Source organism: Parasteatoda tepidariorum, chromosome 9 (assembly GCF_982258835.1).
Source record: "Parasteatoda tepidariorum strain Cologne lab strain chromosome 9, Ptep-v5.0, whole genome shotgun sequence".
Taxonomy (NCBI): Eukaryota; Metazoa; Arthropoda; class Arachnida; order Araneae; family Theridiidae; genus Parasteatoda; species Parasteatoda tepidariorum.
The window spans coordinates 93,360,284-93,376,281 of record NC_141763.1 but is presented as its reverse complement, the minus strand read 5'-3'; the positions used below and the strand labels follow the sequence as shown (position 1 = coordinate 93,376,281).

The following is a 15,998-nucleotide window of genomic DNA, read 5'->3' as shown; positions in this document are numbered from 1 at the left end:
CACACACTCGACTGCTAATAGCAACACAGGAGTGACTACACACACAGCCATAAACTTAATACAACTCTCATCTAAAGCTCAAAACCCGATGACCTTAATCCAGCTCTCCTGGTTTTTCACAAATACAGCTACTTGTGGTATCCTTTCATCGAATTCTATCTCTGATAAAATTCTGGTGGGGGAGTATTATGGCGTAACTACCACTATGATTATTAAACATCAATTCACTAGTATATAGGACATGCTAACTTGATTCAGTTTCTTGTTCTGTTTTGTAACAGCTGATCCCTTAACACCTTATGACCTGTTTCCACTAGGGGAAGATAATCTGTAGATTTCCAACAATCTAGATCATACCAAATCCGAGCGTTTCCACTTATGCACTCTTGAAACTGGATTAAACTTGAGATCGCATCTGGTACCAAGATTACCTAAGTCAACTATATTGATTAAAGTAAGTTAAAAGCTTGCAACAGCTGCAGCAAAAAGGATTGCAAACCAAAACTGGAATCCCACTTTGCGTCATTCGACCACCACTACATTTTGATTTGTTCTATAGTAATACTAAATTTTCTCTCCGTCGTTCATTATTCAATATTTTAATGCATATTATTAAAAATAACGTTATAACGATGTTGCGTAATCCTCCCAAGTAATTGGACAAACTTGATCTCAGGACGAATCTTTCATAAAATCGTTCATCTTTAGGAATAATTAGTTTTTTAATATTCTCTTTCGTATAGTATAATCATAGTAAATTACCTACCATTCATTCTGTGATTTTTTTTCAAGCTCATTATTTTAGCGTTTTTTACTTAAGGTTTTTTTTGTTAACACATGCACTAGCACATGCGCAGTTACTTGAAATTCAAAAATCTTACATACGAGATGCAAATTGGAATGATAAGTAAAGCAACGAAATATTTTAGAGAAATTTCGCATCCGCACACTTCAGTACGTAAGTTTTGAAGTAACTGCGTATGCACACCTGAGAAACGCTTGCGCCAGTGTAGGTTAACATTATAGTTGACAGTAATTTGCAACGATTTCATTATAAGCACTGTTAGAATTTTCATTCTGAAATTACGGGAATTCGTCTGCCCATCTGATTAACCATAAGGCTTAGAACATTATTTTATCTTTACAGTTTTGAAAACTTTTACCTTTGGTACGGTAAAAAAACTGTGAATGTTAAATTTTTACGGTTTTGTAACCATTTACGACTAGCATAGTTTCTAATCCATAAAAATCAAACTTAAATACGCATGAAACTCGTGATACATCAGAGGAATATAAGAAACATTGTAGTATCAATGTTGGGATTCGAACCCATATTCATTCAAAATATTGACCAATTAGCCATCTCTGCTACTGTATGTACCCAGATGCAGGGCACAAAATGGATACAAATGGTTGGCTCGGATAGATTTTTGGTTATTCAACCGTATTAAATTAAAGCAGTTGATGAACGGCTTTTCCCACAGTTAATAGTTTAAATATCATTTTTTTTTATGTTTATTAAAATGTTTTGGTTGAATATTGTAAAATAACAATTAAATTAATTGCTATATATATCCATTTTTGCGGAGAAACTTTTAACAGAGTGAAAGAGTATTACTTTTTATATTACTTTTATAATAATTCAATAGTTTTATTATTTCCTGTGAAATATCTTTTCAAATACATGCGAATATCCTTCGCAAGTAGTCGAATAAGCATCACCCGAATAAGGGTGACGAGGCCCGATCAGAAACTTTGCTGTCACCCGAATATGGGTGACGTGGCAATCAACGTGTTAAACGTATAAGGGATGTTCATGGTTCTGATATATATTTTTCACATTTTGTTTGTGGCAAAAATAATTCTAAATAAGATTCTTCAAAACTCGAAATAATATATTAAAGCACAAAATCGACTACCTCTAGAAAGTATCATTCTTAAAAGTTATAAAAAAAAATTGACTGATTTAAAATTAATTCAATATTTTGCTTTAAATCAAAATGTTTCCCTTCATTTAAACTAGATTTTTTTTTATTGTACAGGCAAAAATATTAAAGCAAGTTCATATATGTACCAAATTACAAGGGATAATTGGATGTATTATATGCTTTCTACTGCCTATCCGGTAGAAGTATACGAAGGGACCCAGAAAGATTTAGAGAAATATGATTTGAAGAAATACAATTTGTCTTCAAATCGATTCAATTTCATCCTAATCCTGTTCGTGAAAAGTGAATCTTTGTTTCTGGTCCATGATTCAGCTGTGAGAGCACCTTACTTCTGCGTGAAAAATTCAAGACCTGCCTTAACACCAGACTGGGTTTTTGCTACTACCACCACACCAAGGTGAGTCATGGAAATTTGTAGGTAAATCAAATGTGGACGAGATATTTTTAAAAAAATCTGAAGGGCGAGGTAGGGTTGATTTTAAAGCGAATTGTGGAGTCAATTCGGGTATAGTGAAATATTAAATTGAGAAATACGTTGGGTATTCATCAAAAGTATGGTATGTATGGTGAAAGTATTTTCAGTGTGCCATTTTATGGTGAAGGATATTATTTCCAGTGTGGATGGAGGTGTTAGGGTATAGTGGGCCAGTTGAAGAATACTGATAAATTGAAGATTGTGATGATAAACAGAAGATGATGAATAGAATACTCGAACCGGATCAGAATTAATAAAAAAGCTTTTATCTAGTAGTATATTTGCAGAGCTCGAGTTACAAAATATAAATACCATTCATAAGAATTTCAGTTGAATAAGTTTTGCATAATAATATATTTATAAGGACAGGCCATGGGAGACAAATCCCCATGACCTACCTATTCAAGAGCCAAATTAAAAAGTAAGTAATTTGTTCCCAACGGACACAGAAGCATGGGTAGGAGATCCAAAATTGGCGATTTATTAAAATATAACATAGTCAAAACAAAGCCAACCAGCATTATCAATATAGAGTTAAAATAATACCTTGGCGATCACGAGTCGCCAACAAATTTATGAGAATTATTACAACCATGCAACCGAAACATTTAGCAGTTGGAAATTTTAGAATAAAAAGTTATAAATAGATTTTTGTTTTCGATTAGAGGCGACAGTGAATTTATAAGAGTGCATTATTAATGAAATAAAAAAAGTATCCGTTACATTGATCTAGAAGAGAAGAAATAAATATTTTGTGTTCATTTTAAAAGATTAAGTCTTTGATTTATTTTAAAAGTAATTCTATTAATAAAAATAAGCTTAAGTAATAAGAGATATTTTAAAGGATTGCAAATAAATATGTGATGCCAATTGTGGCATCACAGTATGTACCAAGTAAAAATTGGTTGCAATTAAATTTAAAATATTTAACAATACTCCCAAATCCCCAGCAACACATACACATTCAGCAAGAATAGAAATATAAAGTGTGTCTAGAAATAAGAAGTTAATTTGTTTTGTATAATTTTGATGTTGATTAATTCATCTATTATAAAACACTACCATTTAATGAATTTGACCATGTGGCAGAACATTAGTATCAAGTTAAGTAAAGAAATTATAAATAATAAATCAAACAATTTAGAGTGGTCACTAAAATTCACAATTATAAATCGTCGGTGAGCTTTTAAATCTGGACATTGCTCGAAATATGTGTTTTTGAAAATGGACATAGCCCAAAATGTGTGTTTACGAAACTGGACGAAGTTCAAAATGTGTGTTTAAAAAATGGACACAGCAAAATTTTGTGGGTGAGGTTTTTAAATTTTAAGTTTGAGTATGAATAAATTGTCAACTAAGATTTAAATACTAAATCTTTATAATATTAGACTACTATTACTTATAAACATAAATATTGAGTAATTTAAAATAATTTATCTTTATTAAACAGTATAAAAAATAAAAAGAAACAGGATACCGTAAGTACTTTTGATATAATAATAGGATTTTAAAGGACTATGATCCTGAAAACAGAGTTGTTTAAGTAATAATTTATGTTAATTGATTACAGTAATAAATGCCCTCGAAATCATGAATGCAACTTAAAACAATTTTGATTACAACTGTAATAGAGATAACGCTAATAACTTGCAATAACTAATTACTTGTAACATAGTTGCAACTTCGCATAATTTTGATTACTATTGTAACCGTGATTATACTAATAATTTACAATAACTAATTACTTGTAACATGATTATTTCATAAAATAATATTCACCCTGTTCCCCCCGCCTATGCATAATTAATAGCAAAAAACAATCAAAATGACCCCCAATGGAGCTTCTAGTGTTAATATTATTGCTTTTAAACAAGCACTCAAATATCGGTCTGATTTCAAGAGTTCAGTCATATTTTTGTCAGTTGTACTCGTTGATGGCTTTCCAAAATACGCATCAAAATTGCTTATTGCCACTCGTACTCATGATGTTCCAAAGAATGAATAATAGACGAAAGACTATTATGCTAAGAGATTCAAAACATAAGAAGAGAGAGGGGATCTGGAGCGGGTAATTTCCAAAAAATCGCTCAAGAATCGAAAACTTTAATCAGCCGTATCAACAACATGGCATTTATGTTTCTGAAGGAAAAAAAAACTTTTCAAGACTTTCTAAACAACCTTTAAACTCATTTGAGAGATTACGTTTATGAAGATCAGAATACTATACACCTGTTTTATCTTATATTCTGCAAGTTGTACTGGATTACTCACTGCTTACTAAAGCGTTGAGTAATCCAGTACTTACTCTCGACGGTTAATCTTTTTAAGAGTTACTTTTAAAAAAATGAATATCATGAGGGTTACCGGTGACCGGGGCTGAATTTGTTCGTAGCGCCATGAGGGTCACTAGTGACCAGTACTGAGCTTGCTCGTAGTGCCATGGGGGTCACCGGAGGGGGACCAAGAATATTAGAAACACATAATTCATGTAAATTTTTAATGCTTTTGATTTTTTTATATTATTATCGTTACTAAAATGGTTTGAAGAAAATAATGCAATACATACTGAGAAAATCCTTTTGGCCAGACGGGAAAGCCATGTAAAATTAGCGTGGCATTCAACTTGTTAAAACCATAAATATTATCGAACACTATACATTTGTGAACGTCATGAGCATCAGCGACCAAAATACATATTAATTATCAAAAGTATATATACATTATGCGATCGTAGTGCATATACAGCGATCATAGTACATCACAAGGCACGGTTCCCCTAGATCACTGAAGTTAAGCATTTTTTTTCAATATTCATTACTTTGATCATCCATCTATACCATAAAGTGATCACTACCATAAGTGGATCACTACCATAAAGTGATCGACTTCACGCGAAGGTCATCTGCAATCTCAAAATGATGCCACGTATTTGGATCGTTCCACAGAGGACTAATCTTAAATAAGTACTAGATCACTGAAGTCAAGCATCACTGGCAGCGGTCAGTGAACGGGTGAGTGATCGCTAAGATCAGCATCAGGAGGGACCGAGGGGTCACGGTATCGGTCCTCGTTAAACTGTTCTACCGTAAGGTTCTCGACTTCGCGCCCAGATCAGGCTACTAAAGCGGGGGAGCCAGCTCTTCTACAGAGTTTAAAAACTGTCTTAGGATCATCAAAAGAAAATGTTTTCGGTATTAAGGTTATTTTACAGACGAATACACAGATTTGTCTAGCCTTTTTAAATTTTAAGAATTTAACAAAAGCTTTTGAGATGTTGCACAAAATTGGAATATTAAATAATTGGTTATAAATACAGCACGGAAATTAAATTTAAAGGGGATGCCATTTTTTAGCATAAGAAATACGAACACCTGAATTGATGTCTGTAAAAAAGAGAATTGTTAACGCAACATTTAACGTAAATTTATTTTTATAACAGTAACAGAGTGCAAGTCTTGCTAACGGGCAATTAGACATAAAAAAATTGAAATAGATACCGTACCATTAGTTTTATTGTTGTATTTAAAAAAAGTTATAGATATGTTAACACTTTTGTATGTGTTTTAAATATAGAGATGGAACTGTGCAAGATACAACACTCAGCACAGACTTTACTGAAACTCTGCCTGATACTACTACTGTCGATACTGCTACTGACTTTGATGGTAATTCAAAAGTTGCATATCTCAGCACAAATTTTGAATGTGTGCCAAAGGTCCTAGTCATAAATTTTGTGATCAAAATTATTTACGATCAAATTAAAGAAATTATACACTGGTTATTATGTCAATACACAATTGGGTACTCGCAACTGCAGAAGAAGACGATCACTGATACACAGACACGTGACGTATGACTTTAGTGCCATCTAATTGGTTTTTTTATGTAACCGTCGTTGAACAGCTGACCCAATTTTTGGGTTTATGACTGCCAATGTCCAACTCCATAGCCTTGTAATTTTGAACCCAATCCAGAAGACAAGGACACTCCTGTATCAAGTATTGGGAGAAAGTTGCTATCGTGGAGGACTCTTTGATGGAACTAACTCGCATTTGCGTTACATGGAGAGGTAGACCACGAGAACCTCCCACGGTTAGCCTGACGGCAATGGAACTCTAACCCATGATCCGTCTACCACTGAGCATATTTCGCGTCAGCACTGTGATCGGTACAAGCCGGATGCCGCATCCGTATCATCCAGCGATCGCCGGGATCGAACCCCGGTTCACCTCATTGGAAGGCGAACGCTCTATCCCCTGAGCCATCGCGACGCCATCTGATTTTTTATAAACAAGATGGAGTCTTGAAGTCGAACTACGTTTCTCCACATAAGTTCGAATCTAAATTAACGTGAAGTTGATTAAATACAACGCCGTATCGCATATCAAATTTGTTAAAATGTAATTCTTTCTCGCTAACGCCTTTCATTTAACTTAGATTTAATATTTATGTATTTTATTGCAACCGAGATATATTTTTGTTTTGTGTACCTGGAAACTTCGATGTATAATTAGTTTGTTTACGTTCTGCATGCCTTCGTATCTGTCTTTGTGTTAAGTAAAAAAATGTATAGTGAAAGAATTTAAATCTTTGTGAAAGAACACGCCATTTCAATCATAAGAGATAAGCTGGAGCTGACGCCATAGATCACATGTGTGGACATCTATGATCTTCTTCTTTTTGAAATGCAAGTACCCAATTAAAATCATTGGGAAAGAATCTTTGTAAAAGAATATAGTATGTGCCACTAAGGAAAATTGTTGACAGCTTTGCTTACTGGAAATGGAATGGAAAGATCTTTGGAATAGTAGCTATATTTTTCCCCTTTGCACAGACTCTACAGTTCAGACCTTACCAATCAGTTAGCTTTAATGAGTCAGAATACCCTAAAATCTCTTCAGTCATATTAATGACTTTTATTTCAAATCTATTCCACCTTTCACCGATACTGAGATCTTTATCATTTCAAAACTTTTTCCAATTTTTCAAAAAAAAAATTTCTTATTCGATCGTATTTCATTTTTTGGATTGCATACCTCGACGTTTTCAACTTTTGATAACTTTACATTCACTTTAATGAGCTGTTTATACTTAATTCTCACCAAATAATGATCCAGATCGTAGTCAGTCCTTTTAAAACTGCGCGCCAGCTATTTCTGAATTATGTCGATTATTGATTATAACAGACATCGAAGCTTTAAATGGTAATTTACCAAATGCTCCTTACTGTAGACATGGGCTTCGATAATTATTTGTATAATATACGTTTGGAAACATTCTGAAACCAGTTTAAGCCTTACAATTTAAAAAATGCGTTATGATACGTATACCATTTAAATTCAATATTCCTCTTTGCAAACTGACTATACCGAAATCATAATTTGCCATGCGTCTCACTCGTCTTGTTGTTTTTTTTTTATCATTAATTCCAACTTTGGTGGGAAAAGGTAAATTACTGAATCGATGTGACTCTATATTCTTGTTTAAAGACACATTGTGCTACGATAAAATAAATAAATAAAGTAGTGAATTAAAAGAATCGCTTTCATTATAAATCACGAATTTCAAATCCATGGCGAAAATGATCGCATCATTTTAAAAAGATTACTATAAATAAATCGGCAAAGAGGTCTTAAGTTTCGTTGATATTTTTGACGGTGGTAAATTATTTTCATTGATAAAATGTTGTGAAAACCAATGGGATACCCGCAAAAGATGTAATGTGGGTTCTGATTGGTGGTTGAAACGTGATATTTGTTTACGTTAGCAACTGTTCGAAAGACCTTTTCATTTTATTTCGAGTACGCTGAGACCATTAAGTATCAATTCTCCTTAGTGACACATTCTATATACTTTTACAAAGATTGTTTCACATAGATTTTAATTGGGTACTTGCAACTACGGAAGAAAACGATCACTGATACACAGACACGCTATTTATGACATCAGAGCCAGTATATCATTTATAAACAAGATGGTGCGTTTAAATCGAACTAAGTTTCTCCACATAAGTTGGAATGTTAATTAACGTGAAGTTAATTAAATACAACTCCGTACAACGCATCAAATTTGCTGAAATGTAATTCCTTTTGTATACGTCATTTAACTTTATTTGCTTGTTTATTTTACAATAACTGTGATGCATTTTTGTTTTGTGTGCCTGGCAACTTCGATGCATGATTAGGTTTGTATTCTACAAGACTTCAAGCCTGCCTTTGTGTTTAGTAAGAAATATATAGTAAGAGACAGGAAATTTTCGAGAAAGAATATAGAATGTGTCGCTTCAGAGAATTGATTCTTCACTGGCTTAGATTACTCTAAATAGAATTGAAAAAGCAGATGGAAATATAAACAAATCTGACGTTCCAACCAACCAATCAGGATCGAGATACCCACTCCACGTCACATACAGGCATTCTTTTACATGCACACAGAATGACGTCACTCACACTATCTGTAAAATAAAAATATATATGTTGCCAACACACGACCGAATTCTGTTAATTAAATTTGCTCATATGAGTAACATACCACTTCAACACTTTTTACATACTAAGCTCAGAGCAAATGCTATGTATCTGAGAAAAATGAGTTAATTAAATAATTTATTCCTATTATTAGGGAGTCTCTCTAACTGTATCTTCAAGAAACCATGGATTCCACCTGGCGATCTTTCAAAACAACAAATGAGAGGTGAAGGAGATGCCGAGACTTTTTGCAAAACTCATAATATGTATTTGTACAACCTAAAATCTTTTAAAGAGCTTAAGGAAGATTTGCAAGCACTTAAAATGTGCACTATATCAAAAAGTAAGCACTTTGATTTCTATAAATAGGAAGATTCAGTGATTTTGAGTTTTAAATACTTTTTAAAATTTAACTTGATCCTTGTTTATTTACCTTTTTTGGGAGGGGTGATTAAACAACTAAAAAAAAACTTTACAATCTGTGCTTAAATTCAGAAAAGAGAAATGTCATTGTCAATTGAATTGAAATAATAGAGAATTTTAAGAGAGATTTTGCAAAGTCCTGCACGAAGGTAAATTTCTCCCAGTACTTGATCCAGGAGTTCCCATTTCTTCTGGATTGGGTTCAGCGCTCGACTTGACGTGCAGGTCGTTGGGCTACCGAAGCGGGGGTGCCATCCCATCTGCAGAGGATCAAAATTGTGATGGCATGTCTTCGGATCATCCTCAGGAATTTTTCCCAGACCGTCGCCAATAGCCCATTGTGCAGCTCTAGTGCGACGTAAATGAACAACAACAAATCTGGATTGGGTTCGAAATTACAAGGTTACGTAGTTGAAAATTAGCAGTCGTAAACCCAAAAACTGGGTCGGCTGTTCAACGACGGTTATAAAATACGATAAAATATAGGGAAGAAAGGGCTATTAAGTACACTTTTTATACATTTTCCAAAAAAGTACAATAATCATTATTTTGAGCACATTTAGTATTTGTTTTGTTAAAAATTTGAACGGCGATCTTTATTTTGAATGAAAAAGCTAATTTAGAAACATATCTTATTTGGTAAACTTTATTTTAAGAAAAACAAACATGTTTCTGTCCTTGCTAGGCTATGGCACGTGACTACTGTAGACTAAAAACGTAAATAAAATAGCAACACGCCGCCATTTTTGTGACTGCAACTCTTTTGTGACCAGGGATCGAAAAACTGACCGTCCACCCGCCATCTCGACGGTCAAAAATTACCCGTGGGCAACGAATTTCTCGAATCCGACGTCCGAGCGGCCGGCCATTTTTCTGTTCGTGATACATTTTCATTTTTTGTTATCCTACAAGAGTCTTGCGCCTCACTTCTAAAATGACCCTCTAATCTAGAAATCCCGTTAATTCCTTTGTTAGACCAAATGCGCATGCTCACGTAATCGGTAAACAAAAGAGAAGTTGCTCTGTGCATTTGACTTCTAACGAAGGAATTAACAATTCCTCTGATCACGTACCGCCCAGCTCGTGACATCACTGTTGACTTCTCCTTGCTGCCTCCAATCAGGGCCCTCAAATCCTGGGGTGCTGTTCCTCACCTTACTCCTCTGAGTTACTGTCACTCGTCCACTCGAATGTTCTTGTCTCCTTTCCCTACTTCTGAAAAAGCGAAAACGAATGCGGCCCGATTCTGCTTGCGTTACCGTTCTCGGCATATTTACGGCAAAAAGATGGAATGGCAGCAAAGCATTATTTTATTTTTTAACCGTCGTTGAACAGCCGACCCAATTTCATGGGCTTACGACTACTAATGTTCAACTCCGTATCCTTGTAATTTTGAGTCAATCCAGAAGACAAGGAAACTCCTGGATCAGTACCCCCAGAGATCTTGATTTGTTATGTGAACATGGAGGACTTTGAGACTCGACAGATTTAACGTGCATCAGTCACCATTTACTACACGGGGAGTCTTCGGCTGGCGAGGATCGAACCCCCGACCTCTTGGACATGGGCCCAGCGTCCTACCGACCAGGCTATCCCGGCCCAACAGCAAAGCATTAGCAATTATTTTGGTAGAGGAATCGCAATTTATATAAATGTTTGTAATAAATAAGAGAAAATTATATTTTTATTTATTTAGAAGTTACGGGTTAGTTTCAAAGGAGGACGGGTACATTGTTGGACAAACCGTCTTCGGGGACGGGTAAAGCTTCTGAGTTTTTTCGAGCCCTGCTTCTGACCTCAACTTTCAATGTTCGGAGTTTCTATTCTTAAAGGCCACTTTTTATTGATTCTTATTTTCATATTCTTGAAAATAACTTAAATATTTACGATTTATTCTTTCAATTATTTTTTTCTCTCTGAAATTACATGTTTTATTTTTATTCTATTCAGTGAAGATAAAACCTTATCTGTGAATAAAATCTCTCTCATTTCTTCTTTCATAATCTGCTTCGTAACCTTTTTTTTCTAAACGCTTTGAAATATTTTGAAATCGGGTTTTTCATCGGGTTTCAGATAAATCATTACGGACATTATAATAGATTTTCAAAGAAAAAGTTTTTTTCCCCAATAGTTCAAATCTTTTTTTACTGAATCAATAACAATTGTTACTATGTTTTTTTAATAATAAAAATTTGCTAAGAATTTAAGTACAATTAATTTAATTTAAAAGGAAATCTCAAATAAAATTTTACATGCAAATAACAAAATTGAAAAATTTTTGGAATCGCTGTATAATTTCCAAAAAACTAAATTAAATAAAATGTGTGTTTGTCAATTAAAATATAAAACATATTAAAAACATTAAACCAATAAACTCATATAAATAAATTAACATTTTTGAAAAAATTTCACATTTTTTCGAAACACAATAATTTGTCTTAAATTGTATTATCATAGTATCGGTATCACAAAAATAATAGTTAAAGCTATTTAACTCTTATTTTTTATTTGATATTTGTTTCTCTGATATACTGATATTTGTTTGGTATACTAGATTCACTATGAATGAGATATACTATTTGAGTATTTATAATATCGTGTGGTAAATATTTTATTTTAATAAATAATTCGTGATATTTCAAAAGAAAATTTATTTCATCAATTGGATAAAGTAAAACAATCAACCTGTCAGGTATATAAAATAAAAAAATTTATACATGATTTATTGAGTCAGTGTAAAGAGGCTTAAATTGTATTCAATTTGATTATTTAATAGTTTTATATTATATTAATGAGTAATATCGTTAATAACATTTCTTTAAAGCGGAAATTACTTGTCATAATGGTTTGCTTATTGAAATAGACACATTATTATTTAATAAAATTAAATAAAGAAATTCAAATTTTCAATCTAGGCATTTCTAGATACATTTCCTTAAAACTAAAAAAAAAAATCAACAAAACCAAACAAAATAAGGAATGATTTAAAATATAATGGGTTATTTATTAATTTTAACTTCTTATTATAAAATTTTACCGTACTTAGCATCGTTTGGAGTCCTTTTATCTCTGCCAATTCTATGCAGCCATACTTTCCATTGTAATCTCCAACAGGCAAGTAGTCTAATTTAAAGCTTAACTATGACTTATTAGAGCTTCCAAATACTCAACAAAATGCATCATTATTTTAAAAGTTCGAAACAAATAAAGAACAAAGGAAAGCAATAATAGAAATAACAGATCCAGTCACCGTTCAAACTAGTCAACAAAATGGTAACTGTTTACCCATGTGATCGGTGACAGCCAATCAAAATCGAAAGCGGCACAAAAGTCGCTAGGAAAAGAACGACGCTACTTAAACAAGGTAATGTAGGGCTTTACTGTAGACACGTCATGAGGACAAAATATTAAATTAAATAAGTAATCGTTAAAACTTTTTATTTTGTTTAAATTTAAAACTTAATAAATCCATATTTGTCTTCAATAGTTATTGCAAATGGTATGATTTTTGATTTGATAAACCCAAAGATTTCTTACTTTCACTTAATGGAATCCATTTTTACCCCATCTATACAGTATAATGAATATTTTAAGTAAATTCAAAATATTACATTCCACTTAAACTAAATTTTTTTATTCAGCAGGCAAAACTAAACCAGCGAATTCATATATGTACCTTATTAAAGAAAGATGGAATTACATATATGCTACAGATTATCCGGTTGAAGCATACGAAGGGACTAGTAAAGATCTACGAAGATATGATTTGCAGAAATACAATTTGAGCTTAGATTTTTACAATTCCATATTAATCCTGTTCGTGAAAAATGAATCGTTGATTTTTTCTCAGAATTCATTTGCAAAAATGCCTTACTTTTGCGTAAAAGACTCAAGGCCTGCCCTGACGCCTAACTGGGTTTTTGTTACTACCACTACGCCAAGGTGAGTGATGGAAATCTGAAGATTTATTAACTATGGACAAGAAATTTTTAAAAAAAAAATACTCTAGAGGATGAGTTGTTGTTGTTCTTTATGCCACTTACTAATACCAGCAAGCCAGCTTGAAACCAAGAGAATTTTAAATATTTCCCCCCGCAAGATATTTCTTAAGAAAGTCCAAAAAAATATTAAAAAATGAAAGTGTCTCTTCCATTATATTGTAGGATAATATATATATATATATAATAAATAAGTAAATACAAGAAAACACGAAGAAAGTTAAGAAAAACAATAAGTTTCATTTATTGCGCTTAAGCTGCAAGTAAACAGAACTCATTAGATAAGTTCAAAATGAAGAATAAAACAAAGAAAAATTATAGACATATGAAAAAAAAAAGGGGGGGGATAATAAGTAAAAAATAACAAACAACAGTTTATATTTAAACAAAAAAAAAGGATGAAATTTTATTTAAAAAACCGGAAAAAAAATATATCATCTTTTCTTCAGCCCACACGATTATATCCGCAAAACAGAGTGCTTTCTGATATTGTATCAATAAAGCCAAAGCAAAATATATTAATACAATAGTGTGAAGAGCACTCAAAAATTTTAAAAAAATAACAACAAATAAAAAGTAAAAATAACATGTAAAAACAGAAAATAAAATAAAAGAAAAAGAAAAAACATTGAAAAGGGACTATAAAGCGAGTAGCAAAATCAGATCAACTTACATGGACAGAAAATTTTTCAAGAATGATTTAAAAATGTTTTCGCAGAAAGATTGCCAAATTACAAAATATTAAAGCAAAAGATGAAAACAAAAGCACAAATTGAGTGTAACAAGAGGGTTTTAAAGTGTCGTTCTTACTGCACTGCTGAAGTGATTTGTTATTCTGAGCTTTGAGCTTATATATATATATATATATATATATATATATATATATATATATATATATATATATATATCCCTTAAAATTCCCTATTATTTCAACTTAATTGGCAATGACATTTCTCTTTTCTGAATTTAAGCACAAATTGTAAAATTTCCTGTAGTTGTTTAGTCGCCCCTTACAAAAGGTAAAAAAAACAAGGGCCAAGTTAGATTTTATAACGGATTTAAAACTCAAACAAAGATCAAATTTACTAAATCTTGCTTTTTATACAAATCATAGAGTGTTGCTTACTTTTTGATGGTGTACACATTTTAAGAGCTTGCAAATCTTCCTTAAGCTCTTTAAAAGACTTTACGTTGTACAAATACATATTATAAGTTTTGCAAAACAACTCGGCGTCTCCTTCACCTCTCAGTTGTTGCTTTGAAAGATCGCCAGGAGGAATCTATTGTTCCTTGAAGATACAGTTAGATAGACTGCCTAAAAATACGAATAAATTATTTAATTAACATTTTTCTCAGATACTGCTGCTCTGCATCTGCTCTGCACTTAGTAGGTAAAAATTGTTGAAGTGGTATGTTACTCATATGAGCATATTTAATAATAGAATTCGGTCGTGCATTGGCAACATATATATTATTATTTTACAGATAGTGTGAGTGACGTCATTCTGTGTGCATGTAAAAGAATGCCTGCATGTGGCGTGGAGTGGGTATCTCGATCCTGATTGGTTGTTGGAACGTCGGATTTGTTTACATTAACATCTGCTTTTTCAATTCTATTTAGAGTAATCTAAGCCAGTGAAGAATCAATTCTCTGAAGCGATACATTCTATATTCTTTCACGAAGATTTCATGTCTCTTACTACAAGGGGTGATCAAATGAAAAGGTACGGAGCGACACGGTGGGTACAAATGTAGACTTTATTCGAAATATACACCATAGGCCTGTTCACAACGATCCCACTGATGAACAAGCCGCAGGATTCCTTGTTCCAGAATTCCTGTGGCCGTGACTAGACCCAGTCTTTCACAATGTCTTTGAGCACGTCGCCCGAGTTGAAGCCCTTCCCTTTTAGGTGTTTCTTCAGTGGACCAAACACATGGAAATCGCAAGGCGTCATGTCCGGACTGTAGGGTGGATGGTCCAACGTTTCCCATTCGAACTTGGCTAGTTCCATGTGTGTGACTCTGGAGACGTGTGGACGCGCGTTAACATGGAACATTATCACACCCTCCGTGAGCAGCCTCGGTCTTTTGTTCTTGATGAACCTGCGTAGGCGTCGGAGTGTCTCACAGTATACATAGTAGTTAATGGTTTTCCTGTGCTCGAGTCTCTGTTCCTCATACGGGCTTCCGCATCATTTGGACGCCCCTTTTGATAAGAGTCTCTGCTCTCTCTTGCGCATGCGGGCGCCTGCACATGCTCCGATCCCAGTCAGAGACTCCAATCGCATCCCGAGATGTCTCGCTACGTTCTCCCATGGCGGAACTATGCAAATATTTAACTGTTACCTTTTTAATTCGTTTCGTACCTTTTCATTTGATCACTCCTTGTATATATTTCTTACTTAACACAAAGGCAGGCATGAAGTCTTGTAGATTGCAAACATAATCATGCATCGAAGTTGCTAGGTGCACGAAACAAAAATATATCACGTTTACTTAACACACACAAGCAAATATTAAATATAAATTAAGTGAAAGTCGTAGACGAGAAAAATTTATGTTTTAATAATTTCGATGTGTGATACGACATTTTTCTAAGTTACTTCACATTAATTATCATTCCAACTTATGTGAAGAAACCCAGCTGGACTTAACCACGCCATCTTGTTTATAAATGATCAGT

At 33.3% G+C, this 15,998-nt stretch overlaps 1 protein-coding gene across 1 annotated transcript in view; it reads left to right on the top strand.

Annotated features, from left to right (window-relative positions):
* The first annotated feature begins 2,104 nt into the window (after positions 1 to 2,104).
* Positions 2,105 to 15,998, top strand: part of LOC147804340 (uncharacterized) — an 80,832-nt gene continuing 66,938 nt past the window's right edge. Inside the window, exons 1-4 of the mRNA XM_087151535.1 lie at positions 2,105 to 2,346; positions 5,998 to 6,089; positions 9,046 to 9,234; positions 12,959 to 13,256. Of these exons, the coding sequence (XP_087007661.1) occupies positions 2,105 to 2,346; positions 5,998 to 6,089; positions 9,046 to 9,234; positions 12,959 to 13,256 (821 nt within the window). The remainder of the gene's footprint in view (positions 2,347 to 5,997; positions 6,090 to 9,045; positions 9,235 to 12,958; positions 13,257 to 15,998) is intronic.